This window comes from Anomalospiza imberbis, chromosome 1, assembly GCF_031753505.1.
Source record: "Anomalospiza imberbis isolate Cuckoo-Finch-1a 21T00152 chromosome 1, ASM3175350v1, whole genome shotgun sequence".
NCBI classification, from domain to species: domain Eukaryota; kingdom Metazoa; phylum Chordata; class Aves; order Passeriformes; family Viduidae; genus Anomalospiza; species Anomalospiza imberbis.
In genome coordinates this window covers 125,144,497-125,162,017 of record NC_089681.1, presented here as the reverse complement: position 1 = coordinate 125,162,017, position 17,521 = coordinate 125,144,497, and the positions used below count along the sequence as shown (strand labels likewise).

The following is a 17,521-nucleotide window of genomic DNA, read 5'->3' as shown; positions in this document are numbered from 1 at the left end:
TTTTATAAATCTCAAATTGAAATATCTTTATATCTTTATTATGCATGTAAAGATAGTACTTTCAATTCTGCAATTAAAAACATCAAAACACCCTTTAGAAATAAAAGACCACACTAATACACAAGTGTATTAGTATATTTAGCCCTATGTGACTTAAGAGATACTTAAGATGATAACCAATTGCTCTCTTCCATATTAATAATGTTTTGGATGACATATCTCTTTAAGTGAAAGTATTTTGGTAATTAAAGGGGTTTTTTATCCAAATATTTAGTAGATCTAGAAAATGTTTACTGACATCTGATTACATGATGGACTTTATGAAGTATTTTTATGAAATAACTCCTATATTTTACATCACTCTTGCATATGTCTTTGCTCAGCTCTAAAGAACATGGTTGATCATAAAAGTAAATATTGCTCGTAGAGACTTAGAGCAGGACTATGCTAAATATCAATAATATGGTTAGCATTTGACTAACATTAATTAGCATAAATATGGTTTTGTCAGAAAAGCATTAGCATACCGATACCAATTATTTTCCTCAAATTTTTGCTAATGCTGCAAATTTTAAGAAGCCTTTTTTCTTTACAGTCTTCAGTGCTATCTTTTCATTCCTCTGCCAACAGAATTATTGGTTAAGACACCAATTTAATATACTGGCTTGCACCTTTGCAGCAAACTCCCTTCCACAGTCACATTTCAAATAGCTTCTGTGAATTTTAATAGGTAGAATGGCTAAAAGGAAAACTGCAATATAAGATTTCACTAAATATATTGATGGAGTCGTGAGAGGGCTAGGTGTTTACTTATTTCTTTTCCTTTGCTTTCAATGAGTACATGCCTGCCTTCTTAAATGAACAGTTATTGTTTTTGTTCCCGGTCAGGCTCAGTTGGTCCGGCTGCCTTGGTGTTCTGGGGTGAGAAGGGTATCTGCACACCCTCCTGCCCAAGCACCTTTGGCAGAGCTCCCAGGCACAGGCTAGCCCCAGCAAGCTGTTATAGTGATATGCAGCTCTTAAGCAAAGTTCAGCTCTTTTAGAAGTGATTTCAGCTCGTAGGCTTGCTGGGGTGCCTCGGGCAGACGCAGGGAGAGAGAGACGGGGAGCGCTGTGTGAGGTTCCACCGGAGGATCTGTATTTCATCTTCCGTGAAGGGTTCAGGGACAGCTTACTTCCAACGAGCTAGGGAAACTGAGGGGTTTTTATAGGGTACAGGGGTTTTGAGAAATGGTCCAATGGTGTGGGTCAGGGTACAAATTGACCTATTGTCTTACAGGAAGATAACAGAGGGTCTGAGGCGCGGGAAAAGGGGTTCTTTTGCTAGTCAGCATGACTATGCATTTTCTCTGCCCTTAGGCAGCTAATCTCCAGAGGGGCCTAGCAGGCCTATCTGCTGCAACAAACAGTCAAGGGTTTTTCTGGTCTTCCTAGGTATACAAAACTATAAATGCCAGACCCTGCAGCAGTACTTAGCACTAAGAACTGCTCATTGCATGACTTCACCTGGCCCAAAAGGCTGTAGAAACCAGGTCCTTCCTCGTCCTGTCTGGTTACTGGAAGGCTGGGTAGGGTTCACAGCTCGACTGGTTTTCACATCTCCCTTTTTGTCCTCCATGGTGGGGATCACCACCACTGGGATGAGAGTGCACTGCTCGAGTGTGCCATCAGAGGACATAACTTCAGTGTATCCGTCTTCACAACTGCATGTCCTAGTCTGTAGGGAACAAGTGTTTTACAACATGTACTAGAAAAACAAGGTTTTCTGTGAGCTATAAAGCATAACAACATGGATGACTGGAAGAGAAGACTGTTTTGATGAGTGCTAGCCTGGAGGGTAGCTCTTCGCATATTTTTATGCAAGTTCATATCATATTTAACATTTAATTGAAAGGCAGAAAATTGCACAAGGTGGATTTTAACAAATTTGTGACTAGTAAAATCTCTGAAAATACTTTTTGTTGACATAATCTTTGTAATCAAGAGATGTGTGGGAAGGCCTCATGGGGGTGTTTTATGCTCCAATGCAGTAGCACATACCTCACTGCAGTAAGCGTGGGGTTGGCTGCACGGTGGGTTACATGACCTGTCAGCATCTGGTTGGCGCATCACTAAACAGCCCCCTGTAGGACAGAAAATCATATTTTCACATGGTAATACCTCACCACTGATGAAATTACTTGCTGCACTGTATCATGGATGACAATCTTGTTGTTAATTTAAATGTAAGAGTCCTTCTTCTATTCCAAGGTGAAGGATAATTGGAATCAAGTGTTTTCTTATATGTAGAGTAAGGATACAGCAAATGTATTTCATTTCATGAGCATTTTAAAGAACTAATATTTGGCAATGGACTCTTTTGTTTTCCTCTTTTTTTCCATTGGTGAATTGCCAAAAAAAACTAATTTAAATGCTTTGTTGTACTCAAGAGAACAAATTTGGTTCTCTAGGGCCCTCCTTATGACTTACATATTGAAACTGTGTCGACAATAGAAATAAAAACATATTTTTTATTTATATCTTTTCCTGTTGAACTGAACACAAGTTACTCATCCTGTTTATGAAGGGATACCTGTTTTCTGCTGCTACTGGGTCACTTTTACACATGCCTTTATGAATCAAGGCTTCATGTTAGTCTGAGATTTTACAAAGGAAAGCAGATTTATTAGTAAAGCATGTACTGAATGTTACAATATTGATGATATTGTGAGTTTCAGTCTTTTCCCTTTTTATACAGACCTAGTTTTCATTTCTCCAGCTTTATATATAGTGCAGTTATTGTTATGGACCAGTACGCACAATCAGGATTTCACTATGATTTCAGCCAGAATTACTTTAAAATACATTTAGAATCCGTTTGCATTTACCTGTGTTTCCTTTTAGCTTATAGAAGAGGGATATGAATCACATTGTTTAAAATTCATACTGCTACAGGAAAACTTATCATGCATCTCCCAGATTAATTCCATTTTTATACTGTTGCGATATGATGATGAAATCCTGATAGCTTAGGCTGGTCACAACCATAGCAGATGCAGTTAGTTGTGGTTATGTAGATCCAAGTGTTAACAGGATGGCTGGTGAAGAACAAAGAAAACCCTGCTGGTTGCCTTAAGTTTTCCCCACCCTCAGAAAAGAAAATCATACATCCTAGCATACAAGTCACATGCCTGTGGGAATCTATGTAATAAAATATCAGTCATCCAAGGAAGCAGAAGGAAAGAGTTGCCTCATCGCCCATGGGAAATAACACCTTCAAGTAAAAAAGAATTATTCAGCACAATGATATTATGCAAGTAAGTAAATAGAAAAAGACCTTAAAATACCAACAGAACTCACAATACTTATTTAATAATGTCTGAATTAGAATACACTATGTCGAATACAAATGTGCAGGAACAAGGCTGACAAGACACAGTAATCAGAGATATTGGTTGCTTCTGAGTCAAAATATGTAATCTCAATTTAAATCAATCATGTATGTGCATCTATCACCTCAATGAGCTCATACATACTGTAAGTATTCATGAGCTCAATATATACATATATACTGTAAGTATATATATGCATATATTATACAAAACACTCTCAGAAAATGTAAAAATGCAAATTAAAATCTGGTTCACCACTGTATATTTAATGTAGAGAAGTTCCCTCTACATTATATTTTAGTACAATAGAATATTACATTTAAGTGCTGTGCTTGAAAACTATCATAAAATCCATGAAAACTATAGTTTTGCATTTAAGAGAAATATATGAAAAATATAGTTTTGTGTTGCATGGAGACCAGTGATTTCATGTTCTGGAATATGCCATTAATCTTCCTTTCAAATCAGAAAGTTATCACAGCTTAAAGCCACCTACAAACAAACTCTGAAAAAAAAGTGATGCAATATAGGTCTGAGGTTTGTCTGCCTTGGAGGTCCTATTATGAAAAATCTGTCAATAATACACAGTCATACATTCATCTTTCCTAGAATTTATCACAAGGCTGTATTCAGTCACATCAGAATAAATTATTATTTTCATGTGACTGTGATTTATGAATATATTATGATTTTAACATCTCAGAGCCATAACCTCTAAGATGCTATTTACTTCAAATCCTATAGGACCTTTCATAGATAATATCCTATATTAATCTCAATAAGAATTCTCTCTTAGAGTTTTACTTACATAGAAACATCTTAGCTAAGCAGGAAGCAATCAAGGTTCATGAATAATGCCCTGTTGCAATTCTTGAACAAGATGTGTTTTAATAGTCCTACACCACAAGGTAAGATTTGCAAGAGACTTTGAACTATTATTTCAACACCTTATAAAAATAACACAAATATTTTATTTCTACTGTTTCAACAGACAGTAGTGGTGGACTCCACCATGAATAAGTAATGTGGTGGCAATAAATAACAGCCCCTCTGCTGTGACTGACCTGACAGCAGCTGGCATTGAGGATATGTTTACAGTTTCTGGGATTCTTTTACTATCACTTGGTCTGACACAAAAATTATTTAAATAAATGCATAACTCTTAGCTTCAATGAATCCCTATTGCCAATATATAAATCAATATAAATAGATTCATATGAAGGTTTTCTTCTGAGATCTCCATCGTTCCTAATTCTTTTTTTTTTTTTGCTTTGGCTTGCACAAAAAATCCCGACATCCCATAGCAGTCCACTATGTATCTTGATACAGATTTATGGCATTGGAGTAAAGAAATAAACTCATATTAGCACATTTATTAAAATTTTATATTTTGTAACTTTAAGGAGATATATCATATATGGATGATATAATCAAGCTGTGCAACTTTCTTTGCCTTTGTATAAGCACTGAAATGGCCTGTAATACATAAAAAATTTATTTGTTGTAAGGCCTGAAATTTGAAACCCTGCATTTAAAAGTGTAAAGATGCCTATGGTAAAAAAAACCCAAACATATACAGTGTAAAATATTTCAGGTCCACTACTGAAGATAAAACTTATATTTACTTTAAGCATTACATGCTCCATGATTCCAGAAAATAAACAGCATCTTTAATATGGAAAAAGATAATGATTTTGATTCATACCCCAGGAAGTGCTTTTAGCAGATCCTTTAAATTTTTTTTTTTCAGTTTGTTAGGAAAACACATTATCCACCTATTTTTGAGGGTTTTTTTGTGTATATAAAAGAGTAGTTACCTGTGACGTTTAAACCATCTGACCTTTGGCACCACACGGTCCGAGAAGATCCCTTCCATGGGCTAGCCATCCACTTGTACTCATAGCACTGCCCATCTGCACAGAGAACATTTGCATTTCAAGAGATTCAATGACAAGGTTTTAAACTACCACGGGCAACAGCCACACTCATCAGCTGACCATACTCATTTTGTGGCCACACTCATTATGATTAATGGCTTGTACAATTGTTAATTAAGCCCCTTTCTCCTTCATCCAGCACTGCACCACACATGTGGAGCTCCCAGGGTCTCCTGCACTTACTGGACACGTAGAGAACAGACCAGATGTGTCTGAGACACTAACTAGGTATAATGCAGTAAACGGGTACAAGAAATGTTTCCAATAAGCTCATAATGGTTGTGGCCCATCTGTTGTGCTAAACTCATTTAGGGGTATGGTTCCTTTTCTGGTAACACTGGGCTTCAGTCAGTGCTCCAGTGCTTGGCGAAGTGGCCTGGCCTGCATCTGGCTTCGTGTCTCAGCTCTTCTGTGCACACCTCATGTGGTCTGGCATGAAGCATGGAGTCCTTCTGCACCTTAGCTCTCTATTATAAATATAAAATTCCTTTTTGTCTGATCTGGCCTCTGAATGGGCAAGGCGGTACAGGAAACTACTTTTTTTAGACAATTTGTCTACTAGCAGTGGTAAGCATGGCTGAGATATTTTAATGACATTGTCATGCAATTATCAATTCAAAGGGTAGAGAGAAATCTAAATCTGGTTATGAATCAAAACTCAGAGATTTCTTTTTGTTAATGTTACTAAGTGTATTTGTCCCATATAAAAAGAAATGTCATTATTTAAAAAGAATAATTCTAGAGGGTTAACATATGATAGTTACCACTTAAAAGTTTTTCTCTTTACAGTTGATATATGTACAACAACAATTTAAGTGCATCTGTGTCTATCAAATCTGCATTTGCATAAAATTGATACCATGAACTGAAAGAAAACAAAATTATGGTTGTTCTTTTGGTTGTTGTTTTTTTCTTACAGGAACCAGACTGACATATTTTGGTGCTTACCATTGCATGGTCTTGTTTCCAAAGCCTGTTCTGGACAGAGATGTTGATTCTCTAAGTCCTGAATGATCACTGCTCTAGATCGGACTTGTATTCCTCCAAAACCAAGATCTTCACCATTAAAACACGTTAGCTGGCAAAGGCTCCATTCTGACCACTCTCTCAAGTAACAGTCCCCTGTCAAAGAGCAGTTTTATAAGATGAATGATCATGGTATATGAAGAGTTTTTTACATTGAATATGCCTTAAAAAATGTCCCAAGTACAGTTTCTTAATTTTCCTTCTTTTTAGTTCTTTTCTTTCCTCTTTTTAAACTTGACTCATAGTGTAGAAATCATAACATTTTGATCTTATCTGCATGTCTATGTCATAGGAAATATCATGAAGGTTATACAAGAGCCCATTTGTTCTAAAACAGTTTTAGTTTCTTGTAGCATTTCCATGAGATCACCCTCATTATGAATCTCTTTGCAATGCTCTACCAATGTCTAGATTTTGTACATTTTAAGATATTTTGCATTGTATGTCTTATGCTAAATCTACTTTTTCTTTTCAATTTACCTTTGATCTTAGAAAACATCCTCTAGTATTAATAAGATTAATTATTGCTTATCTTTCTCTAAATAGACATAGAAGCAACTGATGGAAAATCCTTTGCAATAAAGGGAAATGGAAGCATGATTAAAATGTCTGTTCTTGCTATTTCATGTCAGGATCATAGACCTGTAGAATTCTATAGTGTAAAACTGAAAAATAAAATTACACTAATGACACTAATTAACACAATCAGCTACAGAACATTTAAGGAAGATCTGAGGCACAACACGAAGAAACCATTTTGTTAAAACGGCAGTTGAAAATGGGACTAGACTGTGCACAAACTCATAAATAAACCTCTTAGTTCTCATTATTTCAGTGAGAAAGTCATTAAAAATTCATGCTACCTTGCATTATACTGATGACAGATATAATCAGTACTGTGTTGACTGGATGCCTGATTAATGAAAGAATTTTATTTGCCAACCTTAGGAAAGCATGCAAAGAAATGAATAATTGACGAATGATGTATACATAATAGGAAAACTAGTAGTGATTTTTGGAAACATTAGCTGGAGTGTATCATTAGCACATCCCTACAGGGCAGTAATCCTTGCTGGCTAAATATGAAATTGTTGAAGAACAGGTCCCTGCTCAGCAAAATTTTTAAAGCAATCAGTAAACAGCTATATTTTTTTATAAAATTCACTAATATGAAAACATAACTACAATCTTTGTATTCTTCCAGTTTCCATTTAAGAAGAAAAATACATGAAAATTATGCAATTGGAATGCTATGTACAAAGCAGTGACGGAAACATCTCCATTTTTTATTAATTTCTATTTATTGAGACAATTTTATCTTCAGTGCAATCCGATATGAACTGGGGAAAAAAACTCTGGGAAAGAGGAGAGTTTCAAGAGAATGAAAATAGAAAACTGGTATGAAATGATAACTACATTAGAACCGAAGGAGTTTCGATTCTTCAGAATCCTCTTCTGAAGATTCATCATTAATAGCTACTAAACAACAGCAATATACTTCAAATTCTACAAGTAAGTGTTTGGAATGAGCTGGAGGGGTTTTACTGGAAATTAAACAGCTCTTATATGCTCTTAATCCTTCTCAGTATGAGCATCATGGACCTGATCATTCATAAGAGCTCCTTTAGATTCAGTTCACAAAGGCAATGACAGTGCATGGCACATTCACAAAGCTAAACAACTAGAGGCACTCATGTTTTCTCAGAGACCAAAACTTTCGCTTCATTTGGAATAGAACCTCCAAAGAAAAAAAATAAGATGCCTTAGCTTATCTTCCTTAGACACCCATAAAAGGCATCAAGTTTTTAGCCACTAGTAAAAGCAGTAATAAAGCTGTTAGATAGTCTACACACTTAACACTAATATTTAGCTGTAAACCAACATCCTTTCTTATAGAGTTAAATACAGGTTTTATTTCAATGGATTTTGTGAAAAAATATATACATCTTAGATACAATCTGTGACAGAGAGATCATGTCTTTTATAAATTTAAAATCTAGTATTTTTTTCTAATTGCTTGATTATCATGAAGCCACTCCTAAAAAGTAACTGTGTTGGTCATTTGATAGATTAATCCAATCACTAAAGCAGATGAAAAAGATTTAATTGCCTGTGGCTAATGCTAGGCCCTAATAGCTAAAATGATACCAAAGCAATCTTGAAACGCAACATTTATTTGAAGAGCTTTGTTACCTGGACAAGGGAAAGTGCAGGTTTCCTCAAGTATTATCTTTTTATCACCATCTATAATAGGCTCTATTTCTCCACAGAATTCCTCATCTACTACTTTGCCAACATCTTCAATGGATCCATCATAAACCACACAGGAGATGTTCCTCACACGTGTTCCCTCTCCACATTGAGCATCCTACAGAAGGAGAACATAAATTGATTGATACTGAACAGAAGAAAGTGCCAAAAGACTAGATCTGAGTTACATGTCATTCTATCTACTATTATTTTTGCTTAACTACTTATTCCTTCCAATGAGGAGAAAAAGAAGATAAAAAAAAAAAAAAGAAGACATGGTTCATTACTTCTGAAACAAGAAAAAAAAAAAATAACCCAAAATTTCTGGTTACTGTTAGATGTTCCTTAAATTACAGAACTAATTATGCTTTTGAATTGCAACCAGGGCTGTATGTCAAGTGAAGATATCTTCTAATATGTGAATATATTTCTGCTAATATTCTTTTACAATAGAAGTATTTAAATTATTAGATGCTGCTCAGGTACCAAGGATTACATTTATACTCTGAATATCTGTAGGACACTGTTGCATTTATTGATAAATACTAAATCTAAGGAAAAAAACAGACTTTAGTTTTTGTATAAGAAAGATAGAAGCAAGTTGTTTACAGAGTTGATAAGGAGGTATCCAGGCATATCACAAATATGATAGACCTGTAGAATTCACAACATATGACAAATATGCCTGGATCCACACGTTCCATAACTTCTAAGTCCCATAAAGCTTTTACCTCTACTTTGCACATAGACCATTGACCATATTGCCATCGATAACAAGGTTTTACTGGACAGGGTTTGAATTGCTCCATCTGAGAAGGACAAGGTCTCCCATCACCCTGAAATGGCTGATTTATGGTCCTTCTTCTGATCATTTTTCCTGTAACAAAAAACAGCAATATAACTAACAACAAAGTGGTTAGACTGATTTATTCATCAAGATGTTCTATTTTGCTGAAAAGTATTGTGTTTGAATAAAGCATTTTTTTCCAGATTTGACAAACTGAATTATAAAGCTGATCTCTTGGCTCTTGCCTGTTACGTGGATTCATATTTTCTAAGTCAGACACTTTATAGTCTGTCATTTGTTTGTAGTGTTAGAAGTGCAGGAGAATGTCTGATTAGGATTGCTCCTGTAAAAGCAAACAAAAGCAGTTATTTTGTAGTTCAGAAGCCTGAAGAAAAGTATTCTTTATGAATGTGATGACATGTTTGTTCATTTAAGTGGAGACTCCTGCTCTTCATCTGCAGCTTGCTGCTAGAGGAGGCCAGCATGCCGTGTTCCTCCCTCGGTTAACCCAGAAACATGTGTCCCATAATTGTCTGATTCCAGCAAACAAGAGCTTGCAACTGCCTGTCACTGTCTGTGTGGGAAACATTACATGCAGATTTTGACGAAGATGGAGGATTCTTCACTCAGGCCCAAAGAAAATTAAAATACAATAGGCTTATGCAACAATTATCTCCTCTTCAACTGTGAGTGATATGCTACCCAGCTTCACTGAGATACAGGTTCTACTTCAAATACTTATTTATATAAGGAAAGAGGAATTCTCAGTCTTTAAAATATGCTAAAGGGATGTACTGACCTGTAAGGCCACATGTTTGAGAGCACTCAGACCAAGTGGACCAGTCAGAGAGCTGACAGTTCACAGGACATTCCACCACGCAGGACATATTCATTTGCCATGTCTTTTCCAAACCAAGCTGAAAGAAAATGTTAAATGGTTAGCACAAAACTCCAGGTCTGTATCAGTGCATCAGTGCAAGGAAAAAAGTAACTCGGACTTAAAATTCTCACTTCAAGAAAGTCCTAAAGCATATACTGATCTATATATACATGCATAAATCCCATTTTCATCAACCATTTTCTAAACTAGAACTTATAAATGGAGGGCTTAGTCTCTACACTATTACTTTTTGCAACAGGTAAAGGCCAAAATGATTTATGAAGTATTTTGAAAGAGAAATGCAAAAATACTGAACAGCTATTAATAAATGAAGTGATACTAGAAGCCAAGTTTGAAACCAGTAAAAAGGAGGAGGATGAACATGTACTAGATATTCAAAAGATGTTGCAGATGCTGAAAGTTTACAGGAGCTCAAGAAAGACTGAACAAGTTAATGGAAGAGAAATCTGAAGGTTTAAACACACAGAAAACCCATCAGGCAAATGCAGTTCAAGAGCTGAAAACAGGTGGAAGCTGTGAAAGGAGTAAGTGGAAACTCTTGTATGTCTGTGCTTCTTACTCTTCCTAGGGCATCTGCTTATGCCTCTCTTGTTTTATTCCAAATGTGCTGAATACGTGCATGATTATTCTATTCTATTCTATTCTATTCTATTCTATTCTATTCTATTCTATTCTATTCTATTCTATTCTATTCCTATTTCTATTTCTATTTCTATTCTATATATTATGCTATCCATACAAAGATATTGACATGACACTGACAATGTTTTTTCCAAAAAAAAAAAAAAAAATTTGCATTTTTTTTCTGAAAAACTTTACAAAAATAACAGAATCCTCTAACATCCATAATGTAAAAGCTTAGGCTGCTGGAGGAGTCTGAGAGAAGGGGACAGAGAAATTAATCTCAAGACTCAAGTTTTCCCAAAAATATATTCTATTCTCAGTTTTTCCCCAGGTATGATTCAATGTAACACCCCACCCCGGAGAAGAAAGAGTTTTATAATCACGCTCAGGACATGGCACAACAACTACATGGTCCTTTGGTTTGATCCTGGGCAGCCATTTCTGTTCTTATAAACTCACACTCCAGATTTTCCCCATCCATGCAAAGAGATATTCTCACTACCACACATGAGAATATATCATACAAGATGCATTGCGACTGATGGCAAAAATATTAGCATAACGCCTGCATCCTGCACAGATGAGTTAAAAGGGTAGGTAGGTTATAAGGGTGTATGATCTAAAGTGTGAAAGAAAATCAGTCCTGCCAACATGAACAGATCTACAGATTTCCAGCACAAAGGACTGTCCTTTTCACTGGACCTCACCAGCAGACCTTGAACATCATTGAAGCATTTCAGAATCCTAGGCAGTTGTGAATATCTTTAACAAGAAAAAATCCCCATCTAGTTCAAAAAAGCAAACTAGACATTTTAGAACCTATTAATTTTAATGACTGGAAAAGTTAATGATATAAAACCAGCATTTAAGACTTTAAAAAGGAGATAAAGCCACTATTTTCTACTTAACACAAGCATAGAGCAATAATTAGCTGCAACATTAACATGTCCTCCATAAATAAACAACTATAAGTACTGAAAATACCTCCTCCTGATAGACTCACCAAGTTTTAAATGTGCATTTGCATTTATTGAGACAAATGAGAGTTTAGACCTCTGTTTGCTTTTATACATCATAGAATGAGTTCTTGGCTTTTCTCGGTGGTTTGGTATAGCCTTGATTATACAGCTATCACACACAGACAACACCTAAAACCTTTGGATAATCTGGAATTTGGATGATTAGGAAACTAGAGAACCCTCTTTGAAGTCCATATTTGGGTCAAACCATCTGAGCAAAGGCTTTACAGCCTGCTGAATTGATTCCTACCAATTATAGAAACATGACTGCTCTCTTTCAATTCTGGTCTTCTCAGCTGGACTTTAGCAGCTCAAGAGGGAAAAGCCCAAGAAAGATATTAACAGGGAAGAGGAGAAAGCTGAAGGCCAGATTACCCACAGTGACCTCCTATTTGCATGTCTTAGATACTGAAGTGCTGCTTAAATAGATCTGGGGAACAACCGACAGGTTGCAATTCAATAGTATTCACATATTCCATTCTCATCCCTCTCCTTCCTTGAACTGATGAACCACAATTCAACTTCAAAAGCTTAGAAAATATTTGAAGAAGTGTTCAGTAGCTCCCTGATCCTAAAGCTTTCGCTCTGGATGAGCTGTGGTTTCTGACTCAACAACGTCAAGTAATGAAAGCTACCCCTGTGCGCTCTGTGCTTCTGGTCACACATGCCAGGGGCAGCAGGCTGCCACACCAGCATGCTCCTTAAATCCTGTGATCCACAAGAAGTATTTGTATTAGTTTATAGGAATGTTTGGCACTAAAGATTAAACCCTGATGCTGGAGGTTAATTATGTAATCTGACAAGCAGACTATTCACCAATAAACCAGTAAAGTCTGCTTTTTAATGCAGACACAACTGCTGGTTTCTAGGCTTTTATCATCTTTAATTAATGGTAAATGAATGAAAATAAGTCTATAAAAAGGAATATAAATAGGAGCAGCTTGCTTTAGGTGATTTGATATTTAAATAGTCAAAGAAAGAAAAGTTCTTGTGATAAGTAGAAACCAAGCAAGCCAGTACTGCTACACTTTCAGAGTTTGAAAAGAACTACATTAACATAACCAGGACTTGGAAATAAGCTCTGGAAATTGTTTTATCTTGGCAGTAATCAGGATGACTGGCTACCTTCTTCAGCTGATGAACTCAAATAAACACAAGATCATATGGACACATAAGGAAACCACAACACAGGGGCTCAGACGGAATGTTACTATTTAACTCTGCTGATGCTTATACCTGGAGATGGTTATAGACAAAATTCAGCATGAAGAGTTTTTTTATATATGGCTTTGTTACTTTCTTGAACCATGTATTATATAGAAACTCACTGCAATAATGATTCCTAATTTCCTAGGGATCAGTGTAGGTTTATCTATTATGAGCTCTCTTCTTTGCATATAATAATAAGACAAATAATTCAGTAAATGTACCTACACATAAATTAAGCAAATCTTTACTCATACATCTAGTATAAAGCTTTATGATAGCCCAGAGAAAAATCATTAGCTAGGTCATTATAAAATTACTTCATATTTTTCCTATTCATCAACTTTTCCAAGCACATGCACCTTATTTTGAACTTCACTTAATATTTCTGCACTGCACTTACAATGCAAAAACACAGTGGAACCCCCCACCCTGAAGGATCATTAGAAAGAAGTGTATAGTATGTATTCACGTTTTGATAATTTCTTGAATACTCTCCTCTCATGACCTGCAAGGTCACAAAGCTGGCTTTCAGATCTCTAGAGTGAAGGGTCTGCTAAGATCTGAACAGCTTGGCTTTCCTGTTAATCAGGTTAACAGGTTTTACTTCTCAGTTATTGGATCAGCCTTTGACCTTGTTGGACCACTGCTTACACATCCATAATTCAACAAATAGTCTTAACTGTGTGACATGGGAGTGGATCAGAGCTTTCTACAAGATGTATCTCTATATGATCTGTTGATAAATCCAGGACATCACTGCAGTGATGTCTGTTGGCCGGTCATTTACAGCAAGTAGCTCTGGAGATATTATAGTCTTACCCTCATCATTCCTCAGAAAAAGAAACTTATAGGTTTTCTGAAATGAGATTTTAGTGTAAAATTTAATCAGTTCTAAATGTTGTTTTAAATCTTTGCTTAACAGGAATAATTTCTTGGTTTTATAGTAGAAGAAAAATATTTTCCCATAAAATCAAATAAATCATATTTTTTCTGTTGAAATATTTGGATGGATATTTTACATCATCTCTTGTTATTAATTAATAGATATAGCAACCTCTTAGAAATGACAGACATTTCTTTCTCTTTTCTAACACATTAAATCATTATAAAAAGCATTAATGCATTGCCTTTTTAACTTCACAGCAACTTGTGTGGTAGTCGTACCCTGAGTAAAAACTTGAGACCTAAATTTTGTGGCCGTCCCATTCCTGGAAGTGTTCACAAGGCCAGGTTGGAGGAGGCTTCCAGCAACCTGCTAGAGTAAAAGGTGACCCTGCCCACAGAAGGGGCGTTGATCTTTAAGGCGGTGATCTTTAAGAACCCTTCCAACTCTAATCATTTTATGATTCTGTAAAATTATTAGATTTTATTAAAAACCAAGAACTACAAGGGAAGGAGGAACATGGGATAGAAGTAAGTGTCAGCTGAAACTCTGCTTTTGATAAGAACTTATTCATTCAGGAATCCAGGATGTCAGAGGAGATTGGAGAAGTTTAAGTAGGTCAGATACACCATTATAAAATTATAGTCCAAAGTAAATGATGAGTTTCCTGACTCCTTCCACTTCTGATAAGACTCTTTCCTATGGGCACATCCTGAGAGCAGCTAGTAGCCAGAAGGGTCCCACAGAAAAGCTGTTGGTGACAAAACTGTTATGGGGGCCTTTCCCCCTTTGTCCCCCATTGCCAGTAATTTTATTTCCGGTGTCATGGTGGTGGGGGAATGGCAGCTGAAACAAGTGCAGTTACTTTCCATCAGAAATGCATGTAGGATTGCCCTTAAAGTAGTACTGGTGTTGTCGTCAAGTTTTTTTTCATACTACAGACTCCATGCAATTTAAAGCTTTAGGATCGACCCACAAAATGTCAGGAAACCAGTGCTGTCAAACTGGAGGTTAGTTTGAACATTTGCAAAATGGCTCTTTCAAAACTTAAGGGCTCCTGTCTGCTAGCTAGTGCTCCATATACGCTCCTGCTTAAAATTATATTCATGTTGCATGTTTTTTCACATTAGCTTGGGTATTTTTTGCAACACACAGCTGGATACAAGAAGTTAGCAATCAGCCCAGCTGCAGAATGACACGTGAGAAATATTTTCCAACACATTGAGTAAATGATTGATACTGGCAGGTGTCCAAGACTCTATGCAGAAGTTGTATCAAATTAGAATTATGATTAGTATTCTGATTGAGATTTATTACCTTTATTCTACTTTATTAATTATTGTTTCTAAGTAATTTCCTTCAGGACATAATAATTAGCATATGTTCACAGAGGCACTTAAAAGTAACCAAAGGAAATAGTATAAAAATCAGCTGATGGCTCGGTTCATTTCAGAGGTACTTAACAATCCATGAATAATGTTGCAAAACATCTGGTGAAGATGCCATACAGCTAAGTTGGCTCAGCATTAATTAGCACCATTAGAAGGGAGCTTTCTCACAGGTACCCACTCACCTCTTCACAGTATTTCAAGTCAACCGACTTGCCATCACTGCGAACGCAATCGAGCATCCGTGTTTTGATACCACTGCCACAGACAGCCTTCTCGCTGAGCTGACACGTGCTCCAGTCTGCAAAGGAGGAATTCATTAGCACTGCAGGCTTTCAGATAGAATTCATAATGATCCAGTCTCCCACCTAATTGTGATGGCCTAAAATAACCCTCACAAGCAACTTTCACACATGCAAAGGCTCACAGACCCCAGATGCTACACATTTTTGGAAATAGTGACCATTACTGCAAATAGTCAGTGTCATGGAACCTTCCTGAAAAGTGCATATTTGGGTTTTTTTCTGTATGGATTTTTAGTAAATCAAAAAATTATATGAGTAATACTTTTCCTGGAGTTACAGTGTGCACATTTCACACGCAAATTCTCAATGTAATATTTTATCTGAATCAAACAGCCTGAATCAGCTTTCAGTACAAGTTCCACAGCTGCGTCTGGATAAGAAAATCCATCCTGTAAGGTGAAGGGAAATGAACTGTAAGATGTGGTCCCAGGCTGTCACTAGAGCATAATAACACAAATACCTGTCACATTGTAGTCATAGTGGTAGCAGTTCTTGTTCAAAGTGCAGGCTTCTGCCTCAGTGGCAGCAGGACAAGGCTTTCCATCATCTGGTTGTCTTAGGCATTCAGCTGACCTTTCACGAACACTACTTCCATTGCATGGCTTGAAAGTAAGATTGGAAACAGCTTAAATATTTTGGCACCGATACCTCTTTATGCAGCAATACAACAACCTTTTAAACATTCCCTTCACAAATCACAAGTGTAAAATAACCGGTTCCTGCTAAGAGAAACCCTTTTCTTTAACCTAACTTGGTAACACCATTCTATTTTCCTAACCAGTGCGTATTTCAGTATTAGTACTTTGGAACTATTTCACTCAGAAACAGGATATTGAGATGCTCACTCTCCAAATGTTATAATGTAGTGCACCAAAGCCTCTCAGAGGTCCTGAAACACTTTTTGGTGGATTTTTTTTTTTTTTTTTTTTGACATTTCTTTTTGAAACTCCTGTCAGGAAAGAAGGGGAGAGGAAACCCAAAATTACTTTTCTACACTCAGTCTTGATCTGCAGACTTCATCACTCGTACCAGGATAGTGACATTTTTAGTTCAGTGACTGTGCTGCTATGCAGAGACTCAGAGCTAGGCTCAGAGACAAGCTGACAAGCCACTGCCAAAGCTATTCCACCACAGAGAAGGCACCCCACACTGGGAAGAGAGACCACTGGGCACATTTTAGTTTGTGTTCTGGAAGAATTTAGCTTAATGGAAATTACCGTCACACTTCATTTGCAGCCAACACAAAACAACCCTAAAAATGACACTATATATAGATATTTAAAGGTGTAATCAGTTCAGCATCTTTGCAAAACATATCATACATACACTTTTAAAGTATCCTCCCAAAACTATAAATGTGGCACTTCAGTATACTTCTTACCAAAGAACACTGAGACCACGATCCCCATTCAGACATAACACAGTCCTCCGGACATGGCAATGTGCATTTTCTAGCACCAAGTGGCATATCTTCAGGATCACACAGATAGTCTTCTACTGTGTCAGAAGGACCATCCACAGTGTTTAGCATGCATCTGGAAAAAAGAACTGCACATAAACTTCATTTGCCATGGATTTTGTATGGTATGTGTTCTACAGTAGTCTGAGACATTTTAACATTTTGTCAGCACATAAATGAAATAAGTATTGATCTACGAATACCCAAGAAAAGCTGAAGAGTCAAAAACAATCCTTGTTTTCACAGATGACAGCAACATAAAGGCATGCACATAATTTAGATAATCCCTATCAGTGATTTCCTGGGAGCCCCTGGGCAGGTGATTTGCTTGTCACTACCTTACCTCTAAACCAGAATAATGC

At 36.5% G+C, this 17,521-nt stretch overlaps 1 protein-coding gene and 1 long non-coding RNA gene across 2 annotated transcripts in view; one reads left to right on the top strand and one right to left on the bottom strand.

The window, feature by feature from the left end:
- The window catches only part of THSD7A (thrombospondin type 1 domain containing 7A), a 270,080-nt gene that overhangs the window by 8,014 nt on the left and 244,545 nt on the right, over positions 1–17,521 (bottom strand). The window contains exons 20-29 of the mRNA XM_068210178.1: positions 17,082–17,235; positions 16,161–16,302; positions 15,581–15,696; positions 10,171–10,288; positions 9,316–9,461; positions 8,528–8,702; positions 6,257–6,430; positions 5,189–5,284; positions 2,041–2,123; positions 1,507–1,717 (exon numbers count right to left, since the gene is read on the bottom strand). Of these exons, the coding sequence (XP_068066279.1) occupies positions 1,507–1,717; positions 2,041–2,123; positions 5,189–5,284; positions 6,257–6,430; positions 8,528–8,702; positions 9,316–9,461; positions 10,171–10,288; positions 15,581–15,696; positions 16,161–16,302; positions 17,082–17,235 (1,415 nt within the window). The remainder of the gene's footprint in view (positions 1–1,506; positions 1,718–2,040; positions 2,124–5,188; positions 5,285–6,256; positions 6,431–8,527; positions 8,703–9,315; positions 9,462–10,170; positions 10,289–15,580; positions 15,697–16,160; positions 16,303–17,081; positions 17,236–17,521) is intronic.
- On the top strand, positions 562–3,179 carry LOC137485616 (uncharacterized). Its single transcript, XR_011005394.1, has 2 exons — positions 562–870; positions 1,415–3,179. It is a non-coding gene; the product is annotated as an uncharacterized lncRNA (long non-coding RNA).